This window comes from Enhydra lutris, unplaced genomic scaffold (genome assembly GCF_002288905.1).
Source record: "Enhydra lutris kenyoni isolate GAN:26980312 unplaced genomic scaffold, ASM228890v2 scaffoldscaffold112, whole genome shotgun sequence".
In the NCBI taxonomy this organism is placed as follows: domain Eukaryota; kingdom Metazoa; phylum Chordata; class Mammalia; order Carnivora; family Mustelidae; genus Enhydra; species Enhydra lutris.
The window spans coordinates 1,750,439-1,774,172 of record NW_019154196.1 but is presented as its reverse complement, the minus strand read 5'-3'; the positions used below and the strand labels follow the sequence as shown (position 1 = coordinate 1,774,172).

Genomic DNA, 23,734 nt, shown 5'->3' with positions numbered 1-23,734 from the left:
ACATCTCAATTTAGACTAGGCAAATTTTATGTGCTTTTTTTTTTCTCGTTTCATGTGCTTAATACCCACATGTAAAAAATGGCTTGCATACTGATCAGTGCAGGGCTAGACACTTTGCTTTGATTTGTAGATATCTCGAAGAGACAGGTATTGGAGAAGGCTAGCCTGTGTGTGTAGAAACAAGGCCAAACAAAGATGCCTGAAGTATGACAACGCTCATGGAGGAAAAACTACCACCTAAAGTAAAAAATCACTTTAATTAAGATGATTTATGTGGCTTCCCAATGATCCCTCCCACACACATAGAACCTTTCAGTGAGGAAAACCCCCTAATCTGGACATAAGCATTAGGCACCTTGCTGCGTAAAAAGAAAAACCCAGTCTTCTCTGCCATAAGTGGCAAGTAACACCACAACCGTACATCATGTGAATTCTTCTGGTGGCATGTCATGAGGACTGCCTGAAGCAACTTCTAGAGCTGTGCTAGAAGCCCTATATGGAGGGCATTACCTACATGTGCCTATTTACTTATTTAAGATTTATTTTAGAGAGACAGAGAAAGAGAGAATGCACGGGATGGGGGGAGGGAAAGGGAGAGGAGAAGCAGACTCCAAGATGAGCATGGAGCCCCATGCAGGGCTTGATCTCACAACCCTGAGATCATGATCCCAAGCCAAACCAGAGTCCCACGCTTAAGGGACTGAGCCACCACCCAGGCACCCCTCCATGTGCATATTTGAATAAAAGTTGCACTAGTCACATTTCAAGGGCTCTGTCTAGTTACATGTTGGCCAGAGTACCTGTTGGGGAAGCTCTAGGGCAATCCATGTCCAAACTTCAATCCCTGCATGTGCTTTTGCCTAAAACTGCAAGGCTTGAGAAGGGCCTGGGTCTCTGCTTCTTCCTAGGGTCTCCCAGCTGTCTTGGTCTCCTCTAACACAGGACACCCCTCATCACACTGGCTCAGACTCACTCTGAGATGTCTGGAGTTCTGGCATGGAGCCAATTGTTATCAAGAACCCAAAGCTCCAAGGAAACGCCTTCTATTCCCTCTATTTACCCTGCACCTACATGTATAAAAAGTGAAAATTAGACACAGAATTGATGCTGAACATGGGCTCACTCCAGTGAGAAGTGAAATCCACCCAAATACTTTGCATGACTTGAACTGTTTTTAAAAATGCATCTTATTAAAAGTTTGCTTCCAAACATTTCATCTTTGTCTAAGGACTGATATTAAAATTTAGCAATTATATATAATTTTGCTAAAAATCCAGAAAAGAACATTTGAGAAAAAAAATGTAAACTTCTAATTTCATTACAGAGACATATCCTAAACAATAAAACTTAAGGCATTAAACTATTTTACATTAGGTTAACATTCACTGAGAATGAAAATATTTGAGGGACATAAAAAGGTTCAAATTTACAGCATTTCAAATCCAAATGGTGTAAAATCTCTGTCAAAAGGAATTATTTAAAAAAAAAAAAAAGCAAATTATAGGGATGCCTGGGTGGCTCAGCGGGTTGAGCCTCTGCCTTCAGCTCAGGTCATGATCCCAGGGTCCTGGGATCAAGCCCTGCATTGGGCGCTCTGCTCAGCAGGGAGCCTGCTTCCCCCTCTCTCTCTCTGCCTGCCTCTCTGCTTACTTGTGATCTCTGTCTGTCAAATAAATAAATAAAGTCAAAAAAAAAAAAAGCAAAAGATAGTATTAAATTGTGGATTTAGAGTCCATTGTGTATGTTTGAAATAAGCAGTTTTGTTTAAATGTCAGCATTTGGAGACATGTCTTGAAAGAGGTAACCTCTTCAACATCGGCCACAGCAACCTCTTTCAAGACATGTCTCCAAAGGCAAAGGAAACAAAAGCAAAAATGAAGTTTTGGGACTTCATCAAGGTCAAAAGCTTCTGCACAGCAAAGGAAACAGTCAACAAAACCAAGAGGCAACTTATGGAATGGGAGAAGATACTCAGAAATGACACTACAGACAAAGAGCTGATATCCAAGATCTATAAAGAACTCCTCAAACTCAAGACTCAAAAAACATGGGGTGCCTGGGTGGCTCAGTGGGTTAAAGCCTCTGCCTTCAACTCAGCTCATGATCCCAGGATCCTGGGATCAAGCCCCACATCGGGCTCTCTGATCATCAGGGAGTCTGTTTCCTCCTCTCTCTCTGCCTGCTTGTGATCTCTGTCAAATAAATAAAATCTTAAGCAAACAAACAAACAAAAAAGATAATCATGTCCAAAAATGAGAAGACATGAACAGACACTTCTCCAAAGAAGACATAAAAATGGCTAACAGACACATGAAAAAACATTCATTATCATTAGCCATCAGGAAATTCAAATCAAAACCACATTGAGATACGACCTTCCACCAGTTAGAATAGCCAAAATTAACAAGACAGTAAACAACAGGTGTTGTAGAGGATGTGGAGAAAAGGGAACCCTCTTTCACTGTTCGTGGGAATGCAAGTTGGTGCAGCCACTTTGGAGAACAGTGTGGAGATTCCTCAAGAAATTAAAAAGAGCTTCCCTATGACCCTGCAATTGTACTACTGGGTATTTACCCCAAAGATACAGATGTAGTGAAAAGAAGAGCCATCTGTACCCCAATGTTCATAACAGCAATGGCCACGGTCGCCAAACTGTGGAAAGAACCAAGATGCCCTTCAACAAACGAATGGATAAGGAAGATGTGGTCCATATACACTATGGAGTATTATGCCTCCATCAGAAAGGATGAATACCCAACTTTTGTAGCAACATGGACGGGACTGAAAGAGATTATGCTGAGTGAAATAAGTCAAGCAGAGAGAGTCAATTATCATATGGTTTCACTTATTTGCCTAGCATAAGGAGTATCAGGGAGGACATGGGGAGATGGAGAGAAGTGAGTTGGGAGAAATCGGAGGGGGAGATGAACCATGAGAGACTGTGGACTCTGAGAAACAAATTGAGGATTTGGGAGGGGAGGGGGTTGGGGGTTGGGTGAGCTTGGTGGTGGGTATCATGGAGGGCACCTATTGCATGGAGCACTGGGTGTGGTACATAAACAATGAATTCTGGAACACTGAAAAAATAAAATAAAGTTTAAAAAAAAAAATACAGGTCAGCATTCCCAGCTGCCCAAACAGGTTCTTCGCAATTGCTTAGACTTAAGAGCTGAAAAAATCTAGGTGTTACTTCATTTTTAAAAAAGGATCACTTAACGTCCTTCCAGGCGGGGCGTTGGGGCGCCAAGCCCGGGGTGCAGTCTGGTTCCAGGGTGCTCCCGCAGGCCGGGCTCTTCTCTGGGCGCCCTCCGCGGCCTGGGGTGGCCGCGTTCTCGGAGGGGTCCGCCGGGCCCACAGCACCGTGGGCTCCGCTTCCTCCTCCCGCGGGCGTCCCCACGGCCTCACTCTGCAGTGTTGGGCTGCTCGGTGTTACTCCACCCGCCACCGTACCTTGCTGTGCGCCCCACCCCGGGCTATAAAGTCCCCGCAACCCGGACACCTCGCCCGCACCTCCCGGGAAGAAGCCCGAAGCCAGACACCAGGCAAGGGCCGAGACGCTGCACACCGACCGACGTCCTTCCGCGCCCACGCCCTCCCCGCGCGCCGTGGGTCACGTGCCCAGACCGGAACGATCATCGAGTCCGTCCTCCGGCTCCCAGAGCGGACTCGGAAGTGTCCTGCCGCTGGCGTGGGCCCTTCCGGCAGGGCCGTCCGCGCTTTTGTCCCTCCGGCGGCAGGGCTCTCGCGGCGCCGCCACAGCCAGTACGTGAGTCCGCGGCCGCCCGCGCTCCCGCCCCCGGCCTGCCACGCTCTTCTCTTGGTGGCCGGGTCCCCGCTGCCCCTCGGGTCTCGGGCGGGATCCGGGCGGGAGCGTCCCCCGTCGCCCTGCGCACTCAGGAGGCACGTTTCGGGGGAGCGGAGCGGAGGGAGGATCTCGGGCCGGCCGAGGGGGGTGGGGGTGGGCCCAGGTGCGGACCGGGCTCGCTGTGGGCCCCCGCTCGGGCCGTCCGGGAGCGGCCGGGGCCGGGCTGCGGCTGCCCGGTGTCCGGAGACGGGCTGGGGCCTGGCGCTTGTCCCGTCTCCGCTGTTCGCGGCTTCCCGGGTCGGGGGCGAGCGCCAGACGGGGGCGCTTCGGATTTCTCCTCGGGGCGCCCTGCCGCGAAGTTCGGCGCCAGGGCTGGACCGTGGTGGGCGTTACAGGGACCCCGGGGGCGGGGGGGAAACTGATGCGAGCCCCCCCCCCCGCCTCCCTCCCTTCTCCCCGACGGTTGCGGGCATGGTGTGCCCAGGCTCGGGGCCCGGGGAGCTGCTGCCGGCCCTTGGCCTGGGGGAGCAGCGGAGGACCCGCCGGCCGAGCGGCCTCGGTGGGGAGCGCGCGAGAGGCCCGCGGACGCGCGGCCGGCGGGGAGGTGCGGGGCTGCGTGCGCTGCGCTCCCCGGCTCTGGGACCGGCGGCCCCGGGCTCCTTCGGAGGGCGCGAGGGTTGTGCTGCGTTAGGGGATCTCCAAGTCTGCGGGCGCGCCTGTGCGTAGCCTCGCGGCCCAGATATTCAAAACACATGAGCGTATGCCTGTGCAGAGCGAGGTTGGCCCCGCTCGCCGTCCCAAGCCCGACCCCCGGGCGGTCCCCTGTGTCCGCGCACAGCCGGCCCACCGACGCCGACCCCGGCCAGCGGCAGTGCGCGAGCGCCCGGTCCTCCGCGCGGGCGGCGGTTGTGCGCCGCACCCGTCCCCTGCCCGCCTTCCTCTCGCTGTGCTTTAGGAGCCTCCGAACACACGCAGCTTTCGAAATCGAGCAGACAGACCCAAAACCGGCGCTGGGGTAGCGGCCTGGCTATTGTTTGCATGTTCTGAATGTTCCGTGAGTTTTCAGCTCTGTTCGGAGCCTTCCGGGCGGTTTCCCGTTTGCTGTTACTTCGGTGGCCCGCTCGGCGGCTCCTAGGGGATGCGTCAGCAAGGGTTTGCGCAGAGGGAAGGGGGTCGACCAGGGCCATGTGTGTCCTGTCCCAGCTCAGCCTGTGACTGATACGCTGTTCAGTAGCCCGGTCGTGACCGCGACAGTTCCCCGAGTATTCCGAGAACCAGCAGAGCCGATGGGTTCTCCGTTCCGGCTCTTGGGTTCATAATGCCGAGCGGGTGTGCGAGCCTCGCCAACTGACTCTGTGACTGACCGCCTTCCCGCCCTTCTCTACCCCTTCAGCTTCCGAAAATTTCCCAGCCTCCCTTTCAGAGTGTCCTTTGCTTACCTTTTCCCCCAGGATGACTAGAAATCTCTTCACCGCTACCAGGTATGGGAATGTTCTGTTTCCGTTTTTCACTTTAAGGAAAAATCACCTGTAGTCCTTATTTCTACTTTTAAGCAATAGAACCCACTCCTGTTAACCATTTGTAGTGCATTCGTGATCTAGATGCAGTAACACCTACAGCCCACACCGTATTCTCGCCCTTTTCATCTGTACATCTCTCACTTCTTGGTTCCGTCTTTCATCCGTCTCATCCTCCAACGTCCTCGGTATCCTTCCTTCTGAATTAGTAAGCGTTGTGTGCCCACACGCCGTATTTTTTCATTTTCTTTCTCTGGTCGCTTCCAGTTCAAATGGGACATCCAAGAACTTAAGGTACAGAACCCAGGGGTCACCCTTGATGGCAGGTTGACTTGTGGAGTGTGTTTGGTAGTCTGGAATGGAGTAGCTGCCAATGTGTTGCTTGTTGCAGCCTGTGAATGGCAGGGCTTTTCGGCCAGAATGAGCCACAGCTCTCTTAGGGGTTGTCCAGGCTGGGGAGAATTGGCTCCTGACTCCTGTGGGCTAACCTGTTGAGTAGTCACACCGCCCAGTGGTTTAAAATATATATAAGTGGATGCCTGTGCAGAGTGAGAAGGTTTGCCCCCGCTCATCGTCCCAAGCCCAAACCCCCGGACAGCAAGAATGAGGAGCAGGTTCTTACTCTGTACACAGGCTTCTGGGGCATTGATAGTAGAACATGAACAACAGGCACAGAGGTGTCCAGAGGTGGTGGGACATGTGTAATTTGGAAGGAGTGGATGGCATTCCAAAGCTGGCTGTTGGGTCATGCTTTCTACTGATAACTAGAGAGGAGTTAAGAGCAGTTTCCCATCCAGCTTGTAGAACTTCTAAAAAATTAAACCTTTCCAGTCTGCGCTATACAGAAGTTGTGCTTTCGGAGTGATTGTTTTCTTGTGTCATCTGGGATGTGTGACTTAGCCAACACATCAGTCTTTTTTTTTTTCAAAGATTTTATTTGTTTGACAAAGAAAGATAGTGAGAGAGGGAACACAAGCAAGGGCAGCCTGAGAGGGAGAAGCAGGCTTCCTGCGGAGCAGGGAGTCTGATGTGGGGCTCGAACCCATGACCCTGGGATCATGAACTGAGTGGCAGGCAGACGCTTAACTAACTGAGGCACCCAGGCACCCCCCCTTTTTGTTTAAGTTGTTTTTTTTTAATTCCAGTTAGTTATATGCAAACAATGGATCATGGACCACTACATCAAAAACTAATGCTGTACTGTATGGTGACTAACATAACATAATAAAAAATAAAATTCCAGTGAGTTGACATAGAGTATAATACTAGTTTCAGGTGCACAGTATAGTGATTCAGCACTTCCATACAAAGCCCGGTGCTCATCACAAACAGCGCTTTCCTTAATCCCCATCACCTATCCCCCCCTTCATCCCACAGCTACTTTCCCTCTGGAAACATCAGTTTGTTCTCTGGAGTTAAGAGTCTGTTTTTTGGTTTGCTTCTCTCTCTCTTTTTTTTTTTTTCCTTTTACTCATTTGTTCTGTTTCTTAAATTCTACATATGAGTGAATTCATACGGTATTTGTCTTTCTCTGGCTGACTTATTTCACTTAGCGTAATACTCTAGGTCCATCTATGACCTTGCAAATGACAAGATTTCATTCTTTATTTTATGGCTGAGTAATATTCTATGGTGTGTGTGTGTGTGTGTGTGTGTGTGTGCGCGCGCGCACGCGCGCATGCGCGTACGTATGCATATATATACACACACACACACACACACCACTTCTTTATTCATCAGTTGACAGACACTTGAATTGTTTCTGTGTCTCAGCTGTAGTAAATGATACTACTATAAACATTGGGGTGTATGTGCCCCTTCAAATCACTATTTTTGTATCTTTGGGGGTAAATACCTAGCATTGCAATTGCTGGGTCATAGGGTAGCTCTACTTTTACCTTTTTGAGGGACCTCCATCCTGTTTTCCACACTGGCTGTACCAGCTTACATTCCCACCAACAGTGCAGGAGGAGGGTTCCCCTTTTTCTGTATCCTCACCAGCACCTATTGTTTCTTGTATTGTTAATTTTAGCCATTCTGGCAGGTGTAGGGTGGTATCTCATTGTACTGTTGATTCATCTTTCCCTGTTGATGAGTGATGTTGAGCATTTTTTTGTGTGTCTGTTGACCATCTGTCTCCTTTGGAGAAATGTCTCTTCATCTCTTCTGCCCATTTTCTAATTGGATTATTCGTTTTTGGGGTGTTGAATTTTATAAGTTCTTAATATATTTTGGATACTAACCCTTTATCAGATATGTCATTTGCAAATGTCTTCTTTCATTCTGTAGGTTGCCTTTTAGTTTTATTGATTATTTCCATCCCTGTGCAGAAGGTTTTTATTTTGATGAAGTCCCAATTGTTTCTTTCTGCTTTTGTCTCCCTTGCCTTAGGAGACATACTGAGAAAGAAGTTGCTCTGGCCGATGTCAAAGAAGTTACTACGTGTGTTCTCATCTAGGATTGTTATGGTTTCAGGTCTCATATTTAGGTCTTTTATCCATTTTTTTAAAAAAGATTTATTTATTTTAGAGAGAGAGAGCACACACATAAGAGCAGGGAGGGGCAGAGGAAGAGAGAATCTCAGGCAGACTCCCTGAGTAGCGAGCTGAGCAGGGAGCCTGACACAGGCTCCATCTCATGACCCTGAGATCATGACCTGAGCCAAAATCAAGAATCAAGATGGTTAACCACCTGAGCCATCCAGACGCCTCATCCATTTTGAATTTATTTTTGTGTATGTTGTAAGAAAGTGGTCCAGTTTCATTCTTTGCATGTTGCTGGCTAGTTTTACCAATACCATTTGTTGAAGAGACTGTCTTTTCCCATTGGATATTCTTTCCTGCTTTGTCAAAGATTAATTGACCATATAATTTTGGGTTCATTTCTGGGTTTTGTATTCTGGTCCATTGGTCTATGTGTCTGTTTTTGTGCCAGTACCCTACTGTTTTATTCACTGGAGGTTTTTAATATACCTTGAAGTCCGGAATTGTGATGCCTCCAGCTTTGCTTTTCTTTTTCAAGGTTGCTTTGTTTATTCACGGTCTTTTCTGATTCCATACAAATTTTAGGATTATTTGTTGTAGCTCTGTGAAAAATGCTGCTGGTATTTTGATAGGGCACGCCAGTCTTGATTGGCTTATAATAACCTCTTCTAGACTCCAGGACTCAGTTTTCTCTTCAGTTCATTTCACTGCAGCTAGTATGAGTGATCTTTATTTCTTTTATTATTAGGAAAAAATTTAAACACACAGGAAAATAAAATAATACAATGAACCCCATGCACCAATAGCTCAGATTCAATAATTACTATGATTCTGCTGCATTAGTCTCACCTTTCCCTTTTTATTTTTTCTTCATTATTTAAAATTTTTTTAAAGATTTTATTTATTTTATTTATTTTTAAAACATTTTTAAAAAGATTTTATTTATTTACTTATCTCATTTACTTATTTATTTGACACAGAGAGAGCGAGCGCGCGCATGAGTGTATGTGAGCCAGGGGAAGAGGCAGAGGAAGTGGGAGAAGCAGACTGCCTGCTGAGCAGGGAGCCTGATGTGGGGCTTGATCCAGGAACCATATGATCATGACCTGAGTGGAAGGCAGATGCTTAACTGACTGGACTACCCAGGCACCCCTTTATTAAAGAATTTTAAAGGAAATTTCAGACATTATGCCATTTTATCCTGGCGTACTTCAGTCTACCAAAAAAGAAGAAAAAAAAAAAAAATAGAAACTTCTAACGTAGCCTCAGTGCCATTGTCACATCATCCTAAATTAATTCTGATTCAGAATTCAGATTCAAAGGTTGGCAAACTACTGAGCCTATAGCTATTTTTGTATGACCTGCAAGCTAAGAATTGTTTTTACATTTTTAAAAGGATGTTTAGGGTTGCCTGGGTGGCTCAGTTGGTTGAGCGACCAACTCTTGATTCCTGCTCAGGTAATGATCTCAGGGTCATGAGATCGAGCCCCGTATTGGGCTCATGCTGGGCGTGGAGCCTGCTCAAGATTCCCTTTCTCCCTCTCCCCCTGCCTGTCACCCAGCCCCTCACGTTTGCTGTCTCTGAAAAAATTAAAAAATAAAAGGATATTTAAAAGCAAACAAAAGTTAGTGACAGAGTCATATGTGGCCTACAAAGCCTAAAATATTTTCCTTTTCTTCCTTTGCAGAAAAGGTTACCAACCCCTGATTCAAAAGAATATGTGATCTTCTAAAATGCGTATCTGAGTTTGCTATTCCTTTGCCTAAAACTCCTCAGGATCGAGACTGGACTCCTTAGAGTAAAGGGCAGACCCTGGTGCTGCCCTTACTTTTGCCCACCTGCTCAGCTGTGTCCACCACCCTCTACTTCAGAGCAGTGACCACTAGTTCCTTTGTACCTGTTCTTCCCTCTGCTGGAACTACTCTGTTTCTGAAGCTTTCCTAGTCCTTCAAGGCAGAGTTGGCCCTTTCCCTCTCCTCTGTTATGTGTGTCCTTTGCCATTTTTATCATGTGTTAGTTTGTTGTTGTTGTTGTTGTTGTTGTTGTTGTTTTTGTCGGTTTTTTATTTCCTACAAACCTGCTAGTCTGCCAGCTCCTTGAAGACAAGATCTTACCTATCTCTACATCCCTAGGACCAGCCCAGTGCCTGGGGAAAAAAAGCAGGATATAGGTCATAATCTAAATTCTTGGGCAACACTAAGCCTCAAAGATAACAGATACTAGAATACATTTTATTGTTTGTAAAGATAACTTAATATTTTATTAGAAACTCTTGATTGTCTTTATATTTTAGCAGATATCTTAATCCATCTGGGCTATTATAACAGAGTACACGCTGGATGGTATATAAACAGCAGAAATTTATTTCTTACAGTTCTGGAGGCTGGGAAGTTCAAGATCAAGGTGCCAAGTCATCTCTGGGATGACTTTTTTATAAGAACACTAATCTCATTTGTGAAGATTCTGCTCTCATGACCTAAGCACCTCTCATAGCCCTTGCCCCTAAACCATAATCTTTAAGGGTTACAATTGTAACATGAATTTGGGAGGAGGAGACACAAACGTTAGGACCAAAGCAATAGCATTTATCCTGTTTCTGGCTTTTCATGTCTTGGCACATCTCTGCCTATGTTTTGACTGAACTTTTCTTAGACTCAGCATTGGTTAATATGAATCTCATTGCAAATGATCAATTTTCAGTGAAGAGGCACATTTATATTAATTTGTTTGACTTCAGTCATTAAGAGGTTGGGTGAACTGTATCGGGTGATATTGTACACTGTGCCTCCAGGGGGTTAATTTAAGCGTGCCTGAAACAGGGAGACTCCTGGTGTCTGCCTAGGTCAGAACGATAAGCAGTGAAATACGTGTGGTGCAGACCAAACCAGACCAGTCAGCAGCCGCACAAGGAATCCCGGGGAGTGTGAAGTAGATGAAGAATTAGCCTATCTATCAGAGAAGGTCAGGGGAAGGGTTCAGCCGGGCCAAGGATCAATGAATGCAATAGTAGGGGTGGGTTAGCATGGCTCATTTGGTATCCAGCAAGTCACTTGAGGTGGCCAGATGCAGAAAGCTTCAAGTGCCAACTATGTAGCCTGGGAAGACTTGATATAGGGAATGACCAGGTGTGCAATTTTCAATACTTAAGATAGGGAGACTATAGCAAAAGTTCAGAAGGATAATTTAGGAAGGCTTAAACTAAGGCCTTTAGCAGTGGGAATAGAATTAGGGGTAGGGACTTGAGAACTGTTGAGGTAATAGAATCAGCTGGTGGTGTGGGCTCTTTTGGATGTGGAAGGGTGAGGCGAAGAGAAAAGCCCATTTCTAATTTAGGCAAAGGGGAAGACGGGGTGGACATGAGGGTCTATAATTGCAGAGAGCAGTCTGGACCAGAGGTGATCTGAGCAGTGGCTTGTAGGAATGGTAGGAACCACCCATATAGATCCAAATGCTTAGGGAGAATATGTAGAGTCAGAGGGGAAAGGTTTAAGGTAGAACAGGGAGGCCAGGAATATCTAAGAGACAGCAGGTGGGGGAGTGAGTGCCTGGCCCCAAAGAAGCTAATGCAGTGTGGTCTGAGTGTGAGAAGTCTGACTGAGTAGATGAGGCATAAGGGGAGATGGGACATGAAGACCACTTTTTCAAGAAATAACTAAGCAGGAGGGAGACGGTAAAAGCAGTACCTGGAGGGGAAGGTACAGTTAAAGGAACTTTAAGTTTACTTTTTGACTTTTTTTAAACTTTTTATTTGAAAATTATCTTAAATATATATAGAAATATGTCAAGAATAAGAATGGTAAAAAGATAGCCTTTATTCATATTCACTAATAGCTGACATTTTACTTCATTTAGTCTTCTCTCTTTTGCTCTTTCATACATGTGATTTTTTTTCTAAACCATTTGAAGATAACGCATAGGTCATGGCCTCCTGCCCCTAAATATTTCAGTATACATTTACTAAGGATAGGCATATTCTCTTGCCTGAGTACAATACAACTGTCAACTTCAGCACATTTAAAGTTGATACTTTGCAGTCAGTATTCCAGTTCTGTCAGTTGGCACAATTATTCTTTTATAATTTTCCTTCCAGTACAGAGCCACTGCAGGTCAGGTATTAAGTGTAGTGGTCTAGTCTCTTTAGCCTTTTTTAATCTGGAACGTTTCTATAGCCTCTCTTGTCTTTTATGAAAGTGATACTTTTGAAGAATACTACAAATACTACTTAGAGTAGAATAGTCTATATTTTGGATTACCTTATGTTTGCTTGTGATTCTGAAGCTATGCATTCTCATAGGTGATAGGTCCTCAGGATGTCACTTCTGGAGCATGTGATGTGCCTCTGCCACCATTGCTGATCTTAATTTAGAACACTTGGCCAAGGCATTGTCTGATTTTTCCAGTGTGTAATTACTGTTTTTTCCCTTTCATTCTGGGGGGAATATTTCAAGCTCATGTGTATATACTGCCCCTTCTCAAAATTTCCCCCCACACTTAGAATCCAGTGATCGCTCTGCCCTGATCCGTTCTGCTCAGATAGTTACAGAATGCTGATTTTGTTTTTTTCTTTTTTCAACTCAGCTCTCCCCACATTTACCAGCTAGCCCTGGCATTCTGCTGTAAATAAGTGGCCTCTCTTTCTCCCCTGTTTGTATATGTATGGATTCACAAAATCCCATTTTCAGTGGTTTATAATTCTTACTGTATGTAATTATTATGGAGCCTAAATTGGGTGGTCAAGCTGACTTGTGGTCTTGTGACATGTGCCTGTCATTTTTAACTATCTCCTTCTTGGAGTAACAAGATGCTGTTCATCTTGTGTGTATTCTGCCCCAGCATAGAATCCGCCATTTCTCTGAAGAGCTCTGGTTCCTTTTAGTAGGCAATGGGAGTAGAGACCAAGAACAGGGTGCTGGATGTCCTTACTACCACTAAGGTGTTTTTTGCTTCTTAGCTTTTGAGCAGAGAGCTAGGGAATATGTGTACATATATACACATACAAATATACACACACGTGAATGCATAGATGTGTGTGTGCACACAGGTAATTTAGAAATCGTGAATTCACACCGATTATCTGATTCATCCCCACAGGGTTCTTTCTTGCCCTCCCCTATTCCATATTTGGAATTTGATTCTTCCTCCAGGAGAGCCCTGGCTTGCAACTAAATCAACACATTTACTCAGTCCCCCAACACATCTAAAATTGCTTCAAATTACTTTGTTCATACCTCTGCAGAAGACAAAGCTGCTTAAAAATTCATGTGTTTTCAGGCATTCACCACCATCCTCTCCATCCTTCCCAAGACTGAGAGAATAGGTATATGGTTACATGTTCTGTGATATTATATGTCTAAATTATGGGTTCTTTGTTTCTTTTTGTTCCCTTCCTATGGTTACAGTATCCATGTGAAACACAATTGAGTTCATATGTTGCCATTTGCTTTGTGGTTTAGCTGCTTTACCTTTTTCCATTTCTCATTGATTTAATTTTATTCTTTGAATATGCAGAACATTATCATGCTTCCATAGTAAAAACTGTGCAGAAAGCTGTACTTAGAATGTCTCTCTTCCCTGCCCCTCTGCTCTTTTCTCCCCACTTCACCACTTACAGAGAATGGGGCTTTCTTCATTTCTGGTTTCTCTCATTATTATAAAGATAAGCAGTTATATCTTTGTTTTCATATTTTTCTTTCTGTGAAAAAGCAGAGCATATATGCTCTTTTTCTCTTTACATGGTATCCTGGAATTTGCTCCCTCTCAATCAATTGATAGAGATGTTCCTCTTTCTTGCTTAGTACTCCATTGTATACATGTGCCATAGTTTATTTAACTGGTCTTCTATGCTAGGACACTTGGGTAGTTATCTGGATTCTGTAGTTACAAACAGTACTACCATGAATAGCTTTGTGCGCATGTACTTTTTTGTATTGTTGGAAGTAGATCTTCAGTATAAATTCCTAGATGGGATTTCTGGATTGAAGTGTAAATACATAGAGTTCACTTAGCTATTGGCAGATGCCCCTCAATAAGGGTTATGCTGCTTTACAGTGCCATTAATATATGAGAGTGCCTTTTTTCCACCACAACCTCCCCAACAATGTGTGTTGTCGTGCTTTTTAATATGAAGGTGAGAAGTGGTATCTTAGTGTAGTTCTTATTTGCATTTCTCTTTTTTTTTTTAAAGATTTTATTTATTTATTTGACAGAGAGATTACAAGTAGGCAGAGAGGCATGCAGAGAGAGAGGAGGAAGCAGGCTCCCTGCAAGCAGAGAGCCTGATGTGGGGCTCAATCCTAGGACTCTGAAATCATGACCTGGGCCGAAGGCAGAGGCTCAACCCACTGAGCCACCCAGGCACCCCTGCATTTCTCTTATGAGTGGAATTAAAAACATGTTTAAGGGACATTTTAATATTTCTTTTTGTGAATTGTCTGTTTTTGTCTTGTACATTTTTCTATAGGAATTTTAGTATATTTTTTCAACTTCTGAAAAGTTTTTATATAAGAGATATTAGTGCTTATACATGATGCATGTTGCAAATATTTTTTCATTTGTCATTTCTCAATTTTGCTTATAGCATGTAATTTATATTTGCCATGTAATTTGTATTTATACAGTCAAATTTATCCATTCCTTCTTATTGCATGTGAGTCATAGTTTGAAAACTTTTTCTGTACGCAGGTTATAGAGGCATTCTCTCATGTTTTCTTTCAGTATTTGTATGGCAGCACGTTTTTATATTTAGAGCTCTGCTCCATTTGGAGTAACATTCTTGAGTGTGGTGTGAAGAATGATCTAATTGTATCTTTTTCCAGGTGGCTTTAGAGTTGTTCCAACACTAAAGACCACCTTTGCTCCAAGAATTTGATATATCATCTTTATCATTGCTTGATTTCTGTGTGTGATTAGGATTACTTCTGGACTTTCTGTTCTTTTCCTTTGGTCTATACATTGGTACCATGCTGCTTTTGTTGTAGAGGCTTTGTGGTATATTTTAATACCTAATGGGGCTAGTCCCGACTCACAGCCCTTTTATGTTTCTCTCTAGTAATTTTTTTGTGTTTTATTTTTTTAATTTTAAGTAGGCTTCGGGCCCAGCATGGACCTTGAAATCGAAGATCCTGAGACTGTGAGTCCTATGCTCTACTGACTAAGCCAGCCAGGCACCCCTTGTATATTTATTTTAGAGGGTTTGGTTTTATGGGTGTAGGAACTTGAACATCTTTCTCTCCTGAGGGCCAAGGATGAATAGAGGTGGAGGGGCCAAGGCCAAAGGGAATTAATGGAGCATGGACCCTGATGTGTGTGGGAGCAGGATTCAGAGCACGGATAAAAGGCACGTTGCTGTGTATGGTTATGGAATTCCACTGCCTGCCCAGTAGGCCTCACATTTAAGCAACATGGACAAGTGGAGTACTTTCAGGGGGAGCAAAGAATTCCTGCCTGAGCCCTAAAATCTGTTTTAGGAAGGAGTTTACCTTTCCTGAGTCCTGTGCTTTATACCCAGGTTCCAGCCTGGATCAGATAACCCAACCTCAAATAATAAATAGTAATAACTAGGCATCTAGCACTCACCAAGTAGTAGGCATTGTTCACAACACTTTAAATAACTTTTCTCAAGGTCACGCGGCTGGGTATTTCAACCCAAGCGGTAGTGTTTCCTTTGCTTGGCAGTTTGTATTTTAGCTTCTGATCTTCGATATGCTCCGATTGCAGTTAGCTTGTTCATAAAGTGGGCATGGAAGCCTCTGCCTGGCACGCTGGAGCACGCTGTTCCATGCAGATTCCCCCGACTGCCCAGTCTCCAGGGTCAGGTTTTCTGTGCGGGGGAAGTCCCAGGAGGCCGGACCAACTCTAGGAAGCTGCAGTTTGCTTTCTTTCTCATGTCTGTCGTGACTCTCTTCATGGTTTCATTCCCATCGCCCTAATACCATCACTTAGGTACTGATTTCTTCCTTTTAGCTTTGCCTCTTTAGTTCTGCTGATTATGTCTCTTTTGTCTTATTATTTTTCTGCTTCTTATTCAGAGATTTCTTCTGCTTTTTGTTTTTCCATTACTAGGTGATCATTCCCAAAAACTGATCAATGTTGTCCTTGGTTCTGTGCATCATTTCAACTTGCCCTTATGCTAAACTGTTATGCAAGAATAGAAAAGCTCTTTGTTCCATTGAAAATCCAGGGCTCTAACATTTTAACATTAACTCCAAAGGGGCAGAAATTTTGGCATGTCCCATCTTGTATCCCCTGCAGCTAAAAATGGTACTTGATTACACAGCATGCAGTCAATAAACATTTGTCAAGTGAATAAGTAAATTTGGTTGTAATTCTTCCAGTTTCCTCTAAACAAAGTGAACAGGTATCATTTTCATTTTCTTGCTTTAGTGTCACATTTGAAGACGAGGGGCACTGAGGATGAGAAATCAACTGAAAAGTATGAAAATGTTGGAAATGCAGAATCTTTGTGGCCAAAAGTGGAAGGTCTTCATAAGGATCGTATACAGGAATATAAGGTTGGTGAAACTTGTGATTGGAATAGCAAGGTAGAGAATCACCTGCAAAATCCTGAGGGAAAAAGAATGAAGGAAGACAAAAGTGGCATCAGGGAAAAGATCGACAAAGTCAAGAACGCAGCAAATATAAAGACGGAACAGGAAGACGAGGCATCTGAGAAAAGCTTACATCCAAGTTCAAAACATGTTATACACCAGACTCTCTCTGTAGAACAGATAAGCAGTGAACAAGACAGATGTGTGGAGAACTTTAATGGAACCTCTCATCGTGGTCTGCAGCAGAAAACCAGTGCTGTTAAGAAGTCACACAAATGTGATGAGTGTGGGAAGTCATTCAAATATAATTCCCGCCTCGTTCAACATAAAATTATGCACACTGGGGAAAAACGCTACGAGTGTGATGACTGTGGAGGGACTTTCCGGAGCAGCTCCAGTCTTCGAGTCCATAAGAGGATCCATACTGGGGAGAAGCCCTATAAGTGTGAGGAGTGTGGGAAAGCCTACATGTCCTACTCCAGCCTTATAAACCACAAAAGCACCCATTCTGGGGAAAAGAACTGTAAGTGTGATGAGTGTGGGAAATCCTTCAATTATAGCTCTGTTTTGGACCAGCATAAGAGGATCCACACAGGAGAAAAGCCCTATGAATGTGGTGAGTGTGGGAAGGCTTTCAGGAACAGCTCTGGTCTCAGAGTCCACAAAAGGATTCACACAGGGGAGAAGCCCTACGAATGTGACATCTGTGGGAAAACTTTCAGTAATAGCTCCGGCCTTAGGGTCCATAAGAGGATCCACACAGGTGAGAAACCTTATGAATGCGATGAGTGTGGGAAGGCCTTCATTACTTGCAGAACACTTCTAAACCATAAAAGCATCCACTTTGGAGATAAACCTTATAAATGTGATGAATGTGAGAAATCGTTTAATTACAGCTCTCTCCTCATTCAGCATAAAGTGATCCACACTGGAGAGAAACCTTATGAATGTGATGAATGTGGGAAGGCCTTCAGGAACAGCTCAGGCCTTATAGTGCACAAAAGGATCCACACAGGAGAGAAACCTTACAAGTGTGATGTCTGTGGCAAAGCGTTCAGCTATAGCTCAGGCCTTGCCGTTCATAAAAGCATTCACCCTGGGAAGAAAGCTCATGAATGTAAGGAGTGTGGAAAATCCTTCAGCTATAACTCACTTCTGCTTCAGCATAAGACCATTCATACTGGAGAGAGACCTTATGTATGTGATTTGTGTGGGAAAACTTTCAGGAACAATTCAGGCCTAAAGGTCCACAGGAGGCTCCATACTGGGGAAAAACCATATAAGTGTGACGTGTGTGGGAAAGCCTATATCTCACGCTCTAGCCTTAAAAACCACAAAGGAATCCATCTTGGGGAAAAGCCCTATAAATGTACCTATTGTGAGAAATCTTTCAATTACAGTTCTGCCCTTGAACAACATAAAAGGATTCATACAAGGGAGAAACCTTTTGGGTGTGATGACTGTGGAAAAGCCTTCAGAAATAATTCAGGCCTTAAAGTACATAAACGGATCCATACTGGGGAGAGACCTTACAAATGTGAAGAATGTGGGAAAGCCTACATCTCACTCTCAAGCCTTATAAATCATAAAAGTGTACACCCTGGGGAAAAGCCCTATAAGTGTGATGAGTGTGAAAAAGCCTTCATCACATACCGAACCCTTATAAACCACAAAAAAATCCATCTTGGGGAGAAGCCCTACAAATGTGATGTATGTGAAAAATCTTTTAATTACACTTCACTCCTTTCTCAACACAAAAGGGTCCACACTAGAGAGAAACCTTATGAATGCGACAGGTGTGAGAAGGTCTTCAGAAACAACTCGAGCCTTAAAGTGCATAAAAGAATCCATACTGGGGAGAAGCCCTATGAGTGTGATATATGTGGAAAAGCCTACATCTCACACTCAAGCCTTATTAACCATAAAAGTACCCACCCTGGCAAGACACCTTTCACATGTGATGAATGTGGAAAAGCTTTTTTCTCAAGCAGAACTCTTCTAAGCCATAAAAGAGTCCATCTTGGGGAGAAGCCCTTCAAATGTATCGAGTGTGGGAAATCTTTCAATTACAGTTCACTCCTTTCTCAACACAAGAGGATCCACACAGGGGAAAAACCTTATATATGTGATAGGTGTGGGAAGGCGTTCAGGAACAGCTCAGGCCTCACAGTGCATAAAAGGATTCACACAGGCGAGAAACCCTATGAATGTGATGAGTGTGGGAAGGCATACATCTCACACTCAAGTCTCATTAACCATAAAAGTGTCCATCGTGGGCAGCAGCCCTATAATTGCGAGTGTGGGAAGTCCTTCAATTACAGATCAGTTCTTGACCAACACAAAAGGATCCACACTGGAAAGAAGCCATACCGATGTAATGACTGTGGGAAGGCTTTTAATATCCGATCGAATCTCACCAAGCACAAAAGAATCCATACTGGAGAGGAGTCTTTCAGTGTGACTGCTGTGGGGAGTCACAGTGACACATCACAGAAGAGAACTTATGAGGGAGGGAGTACTCTGGATATGACCAACATGAGCATATCTGTAGGTGGCCGAGCTTACCAAGTCTCAGCTCAAATGGAAGAAAAACCTTATGAATGTATGAACATCTGAGCTCTTTGTTCATTTGTAATTTACATAGAGTGTACATGAGACTGCCAGTGCTCTTCGGGGTGATCTGCATCACAGCCAACAAGGAAGCCTCCAGTGTCAAGGTAGTTGAGCCTGTATGGGACACAGTTTGTCCTGGGGATAAAACCGATCCAAGTAACAGTGACTTAAAAACCTTCCAAACAAGCAGACATTTCTGGACATAAAACACATGGATGAGGAAAGAACTTAGAGTTCATATAATTACCATCAGAAAGCTCATATTTGGGTAAATTTTGTGAATAGAAATGGGGGAAATTCAGGTATAGCTTTGAATCCTAATTATACATTTGGTTGGTGGGAAAAATACAAGGAGGGCCTCCCAACAGGCAAATTCAGGAGAGAGATAGGCTTCAGGGAATAAAAATTTATTTAGTAGTGGTGATTGTAAAGTATAAATTTGATATAATTGAGTAATTTGTGAGGGGTGATGATAAATTTTGAAACAAATTGGATTTGTTGTAGGAAGAATAAAAAGTATAGACATGAATCTAGCAGGAAATAGTAATTTAAAAAATGTAAGGTGATTGGACTATACGGTTGTAATGAAATACACTGAATGGGCAAAACTTTAAAAATTTTCAAATGAACCCCCTCAATGAATGATGAAGTGTGGTGAGTGAAAACATCACACATTATGCTACACATACAAGGTTCTACCATAACCAGAAATTCAGCACATTAAATAACTAATGGAACACGTCTTCAACATGAATTTGCACCTACACAAAAATATTTGATTCAGGGATTCCTGTGAATAGGAATGCTGAGAAAGAGATTTTATTGGAAAAGCTAGAAAGCTAAGTACCTATTGATAATTGAGGGATTGGAGGAAATTCATGATTCTTAATATTCCTGTTAAATGTTTGATTGTTTTGGAATGTGTTATTGTAAAGATTTCATGCACTACATGTGTGTATTGTCTGTTGTAAAATGTTATGAATACTTTGTTCAGGGCTCACTCTGTCTTGGCCATGAAAAGCCAGATAGATATGGTGAGGTAAGGTGGAAGTCCAATAAAGAAACTCTTCAAAAGTGAACAGGCTCTGACTGACTTTAGATGGAATGGTACACAGAGAAAACAGTTTGTGTGTCACATCTTTGTGAGGTAAGTGAGACCAGATGTGAGGCAGGGAGGACAGCAGGGGACTTATCCCATAGGGCTAGTAGCTCAGGTTTCACAAGAAATTACGTGGTGTCTCTACCAGGAGACGTGCAGAATGGACTGATCCTCATACTGGGCCTGGGTCATAGCTCCTGGGAGTGGGCAGGCTATGGGGCTGATCTGTCACCTCACACAAATACTTCCTTTGGGAACAGAACTTAACAAAATGTGGTTTATGTGTTAAAGCTGTTAACAAGGTGACTCAAAGGGTAAAAGGAGTCTTCTGAGCGTTAAGTAAGCTGTCCAAGAATACTTTGGATAGCGCCTGTCTGTAGAGGCTAAATCCTGGTCTTATCTGGGGCTCCAAAATCCATTCTCCCTACCAGAGAGCAGTCTCCTCTAGCTGATAGTTTCCTGGCTTTCTAGGATTTGTCTCTAGCCGCATTCTAGTCTCTCATGGTTTCCCTGACCCTCTCTAGGTGTATAATTCTTTCACTTTGTCTCCAGCCTCCACCAGTAAGTTTTGATAGAAGGGGAGGGACAGAGCTAGGAAAGGAAGAGGGGAAGAGTATTTCTGCCACTCAGCTCCACTTACGTCACTGCCACACTTGTTATGTCCGTCTTGGAACACTGACCCTCTCCACAGACTTGGATTAATGGATTCAGGAATTACTCACTGAGGATCTGCTAGGCACAATCCCCTCTCCTAGGAGCTAGGCAGCAGGAGTAAGTAAAGGGTAGGTAAGGGAGAAAGTCCTCAAGAAAACCACATTAATGGATACTGAACTGAACTCTGCAGTGTTGAGCGGAGAGTGACCACCACCAAAGGGGAAGAGGGCCAGTAACACGCTGCTCAAGGTGATCTCACAAGATTTCCACTTGTGCCAGGTGGACTTTGTGGCACAGATTCAACGAGCTGTTCAGACTGGAGATGTTTAGGGAGCACCATCCGCCACCTCTTTCCAGAGAAAATGCCTGATGCGCAAGAAGAAAAACTTGCCAACATATAGGTAAATCTAAACACTCTTTTAAAAAGGCAGAGTCTAATGCAAAGGACTAAATATAGAATTGAAATGTTGGGGATGCCAGGGTGGCTCAGTTAAGCTGCTGCCTTCGACTCAGGTCATGGGTTCGAGTGCCGCATGGGGCTCCTTGCTTGGCGGGGACCTTGCTTCTCCCTCTGCTGACTCTGCCTACACTCCCTCTGCTTATGCTCGCTCTCTCTCTCTCTGACAAATAAATAAGATCTTTGAAAAAAAAAAAAAGAAATGTTGGACCCTAATAGGTTAAATTGGAAGCTGGAAGATCCACATGAAAGTGCCCCAAAGTGCTTGTGTTATTTCTGGGGAGGTCAAGATGCTCTTAGCTCTGCATTTTGTTACATTAACTATGTGTGGTAAAATGTCATGGGCAAACCAGAAGGATCAGGTGTACGAAGTATCTAAAGATCTGGGCTGGAGAACCTCAAAATCTGGAAAGAGAATAAAACAACACTGAAAAGGCAGGGCAGTACCTTCTGGAAAAAGTGGGCTAGGTTAGTTGGGTCAGTTTCATACCAACAACCATGAAAGTCTGCATTTTTAAAAATGTAGATGGCATGCCACCTTCCTCTCAAGAGAGCATTGAGGATAAAAAGACTGTAGTTTAAACAGACAGGACAGTTTAAAAATGAGATCCTGTCACCAGAGAGGGGAACACCAAAGCAACTTCTGTCCTAAACTGTCAGCTGATGCTGCAGAGCTGGGTCCCACTTAACCAGCCTCAGGATAACCCTGGGGCTATACCCTGTTAACCAGCCACAGGGAGTGAGAGAGACAAGGTCAGGGCCAGACCCACCCACAATGGAGAGTCTTATACGAGAACTTTCTGAAGTTAAGCTGGGTTCCCAAAGTGCCACATCCTCAAGAGAAACCATCCCTCCATCCCAGGGGGCTGTAGAGAAAGTGGCTGTTTACCTGAGCAGAGCAGTAGAAAAGAAAGGGAAAAGAAAATCTCCCCAACACCTTGTGGGTCACCGACCAACCCTTATGACCCAGGTAAACACAACCTGAGCCCCAGCCAAAGCAAGACAAGGCATCTTTGGAAGAGGACTTCTTCAACTAGACCTCAGGGAACATTTTAAAGTTCATTTTTCAGGAGCAGTTAATAAGTATGCGAAGATAATCAGGCACAAGGGGAAAAGGCAACATGACAAAACCAGAAAAGAACAGATTCATATAGCTTCACATACTATCAGTTACTTTTTAAAATTTTTTTGTTTTATTTTGGCTTTTTTTGGCGGGGGGGCTCTTTTAAAAAAACAACTGCTTAAAATATTTAAAGATGTATTTGGCTACAGATTGGAACAAAATTTAAAAAATTGGTGAACTCAAAGGTAAAGGTGAAGAAATTATCCAGAATGCAGTGCAGGGTTAGAAAAATATGGGAAAATAGAGAAAGGAAGGTTTCAGTGGGAAGTTTTACATGCAAATATATGTAAAGTTACAGTCTCAGAAGGCAAGGACAGAAAAAAGAGGGCCAAAGGGACTGGGACTGAGAATTTTCCAGAGCTGATGAAAAACAAAAGTCTGCAGATTGAAAAGCCCAAAGAATGAATTTACAAAAATCACATCTAGGGGTGCCTGGGTGGCTCAGTGGGTTAAAGCCTCTGCCTCTGCCTGGCTCAGGTCATGATCCCAGGGTTCTGGGATCGAGTCCCACATTGGGCTCTCTGCTCAGCGGGGAGCCAGCTTCCCCCCCCTCTCTCTCTGCCTGCCTTTCTGCCAACTTGTCTCTGTCAAATAAATAAAATCTTAAAAAAATCACATCACACATCATAGTGTAACTACGGAAAAAGAAGAAAAAAATTAACAGCTAAGGAGAAATTACCTTCAAAGGGCAGGAGACTTCTCAGCAACAACAGAAGAAAGATTGGAATGAAAACATGAGTGTAAAGGTAGACAATGACCGTCTGCCCGAACATTCACACCCAGTGAAAATACCTCTCGAGAGTGAGGACAAAATAAATACATTTTAAAACAAAACTTGTTTCATTTTCCCCTGCTGACCCTCACTAAGAGCAATTCTAAAGAAGGCATTTTAATACAGAAAGAGAGTGATCCCAGATGATGTTCTGAGATGCAAAAAAGAAGAGCAAAGAGTAAGAGCTATGTAGGCAAATGTAAATGAACATTTTTTGTACAAAACAATAAAGATTTAAAGTTAAGATAGACTCAAAATACCAGACAACAATATCTGTCAAGAGAGAGTAAAAAGGATTCAAGTATAATATGATGTAATTGGTTAATATCATACACATTGTAAAATCCAGGGGAATCATGAAATAGAATATATATTTTTAATACTGGTAGAGGAAAAATGAATTTTTTTAAAGGTTTTATTTATTTATTTGATAGAGATCACAAGAAGGCAGAGAGGCAGGCAGGGAGAGAGAGGGGGAAGCAAGCTCCTTGCTGAGCAGAGAGCCCGATGCGGGGCTCGATCCCAGGACCCTGGAATCACGACCTGAGCCGAAAGCAGAGGCTTTAACCCACTGAGCCACCCAGGCACCCTGGAAAAATGAATTTTTAAGAGATCAATTAAAAACAAAAACAGGAGAAGGAGAAGGAAAAACAGTGGCAGATCT

General features: G+C 43.8%; 1 protein-coding gene across 2 annotated transcripts; it reads left to right on the top strand.

Annotated features, from left to right (window-relative positions):
• The first annotated feature begins 3,727 nt into the window (after positions 1-3,727).
• Positions 3,728-20,043, top strand: LOC111139654 (ZFP62 zinc finger protein). Of its 2 annotated transcripts, none has more exons than XM_022491980.1 (2): positions 3,728-3,762; positions 16,189-20,043. In XM_022491980.1, coding segments are annotated over exons 1-2 (2,781 nt in total). In that variant the 5' UTR covers positions 3,728-3,761; the 3' UTR covers positions 18,969-20,043. The 2 variants fall into 2 exon arrangements, with proteins under 2 accessions (XP_022347688.1, XP_022347689.1); XM_022491981.1 differs by lacking the exon at positions 3,728-3,762 and adding an exon at positions 5,226-5,286.
• The last annotated feature ends 3,691 nt before the right edge of the window (positions 20,044-23,734 follow it).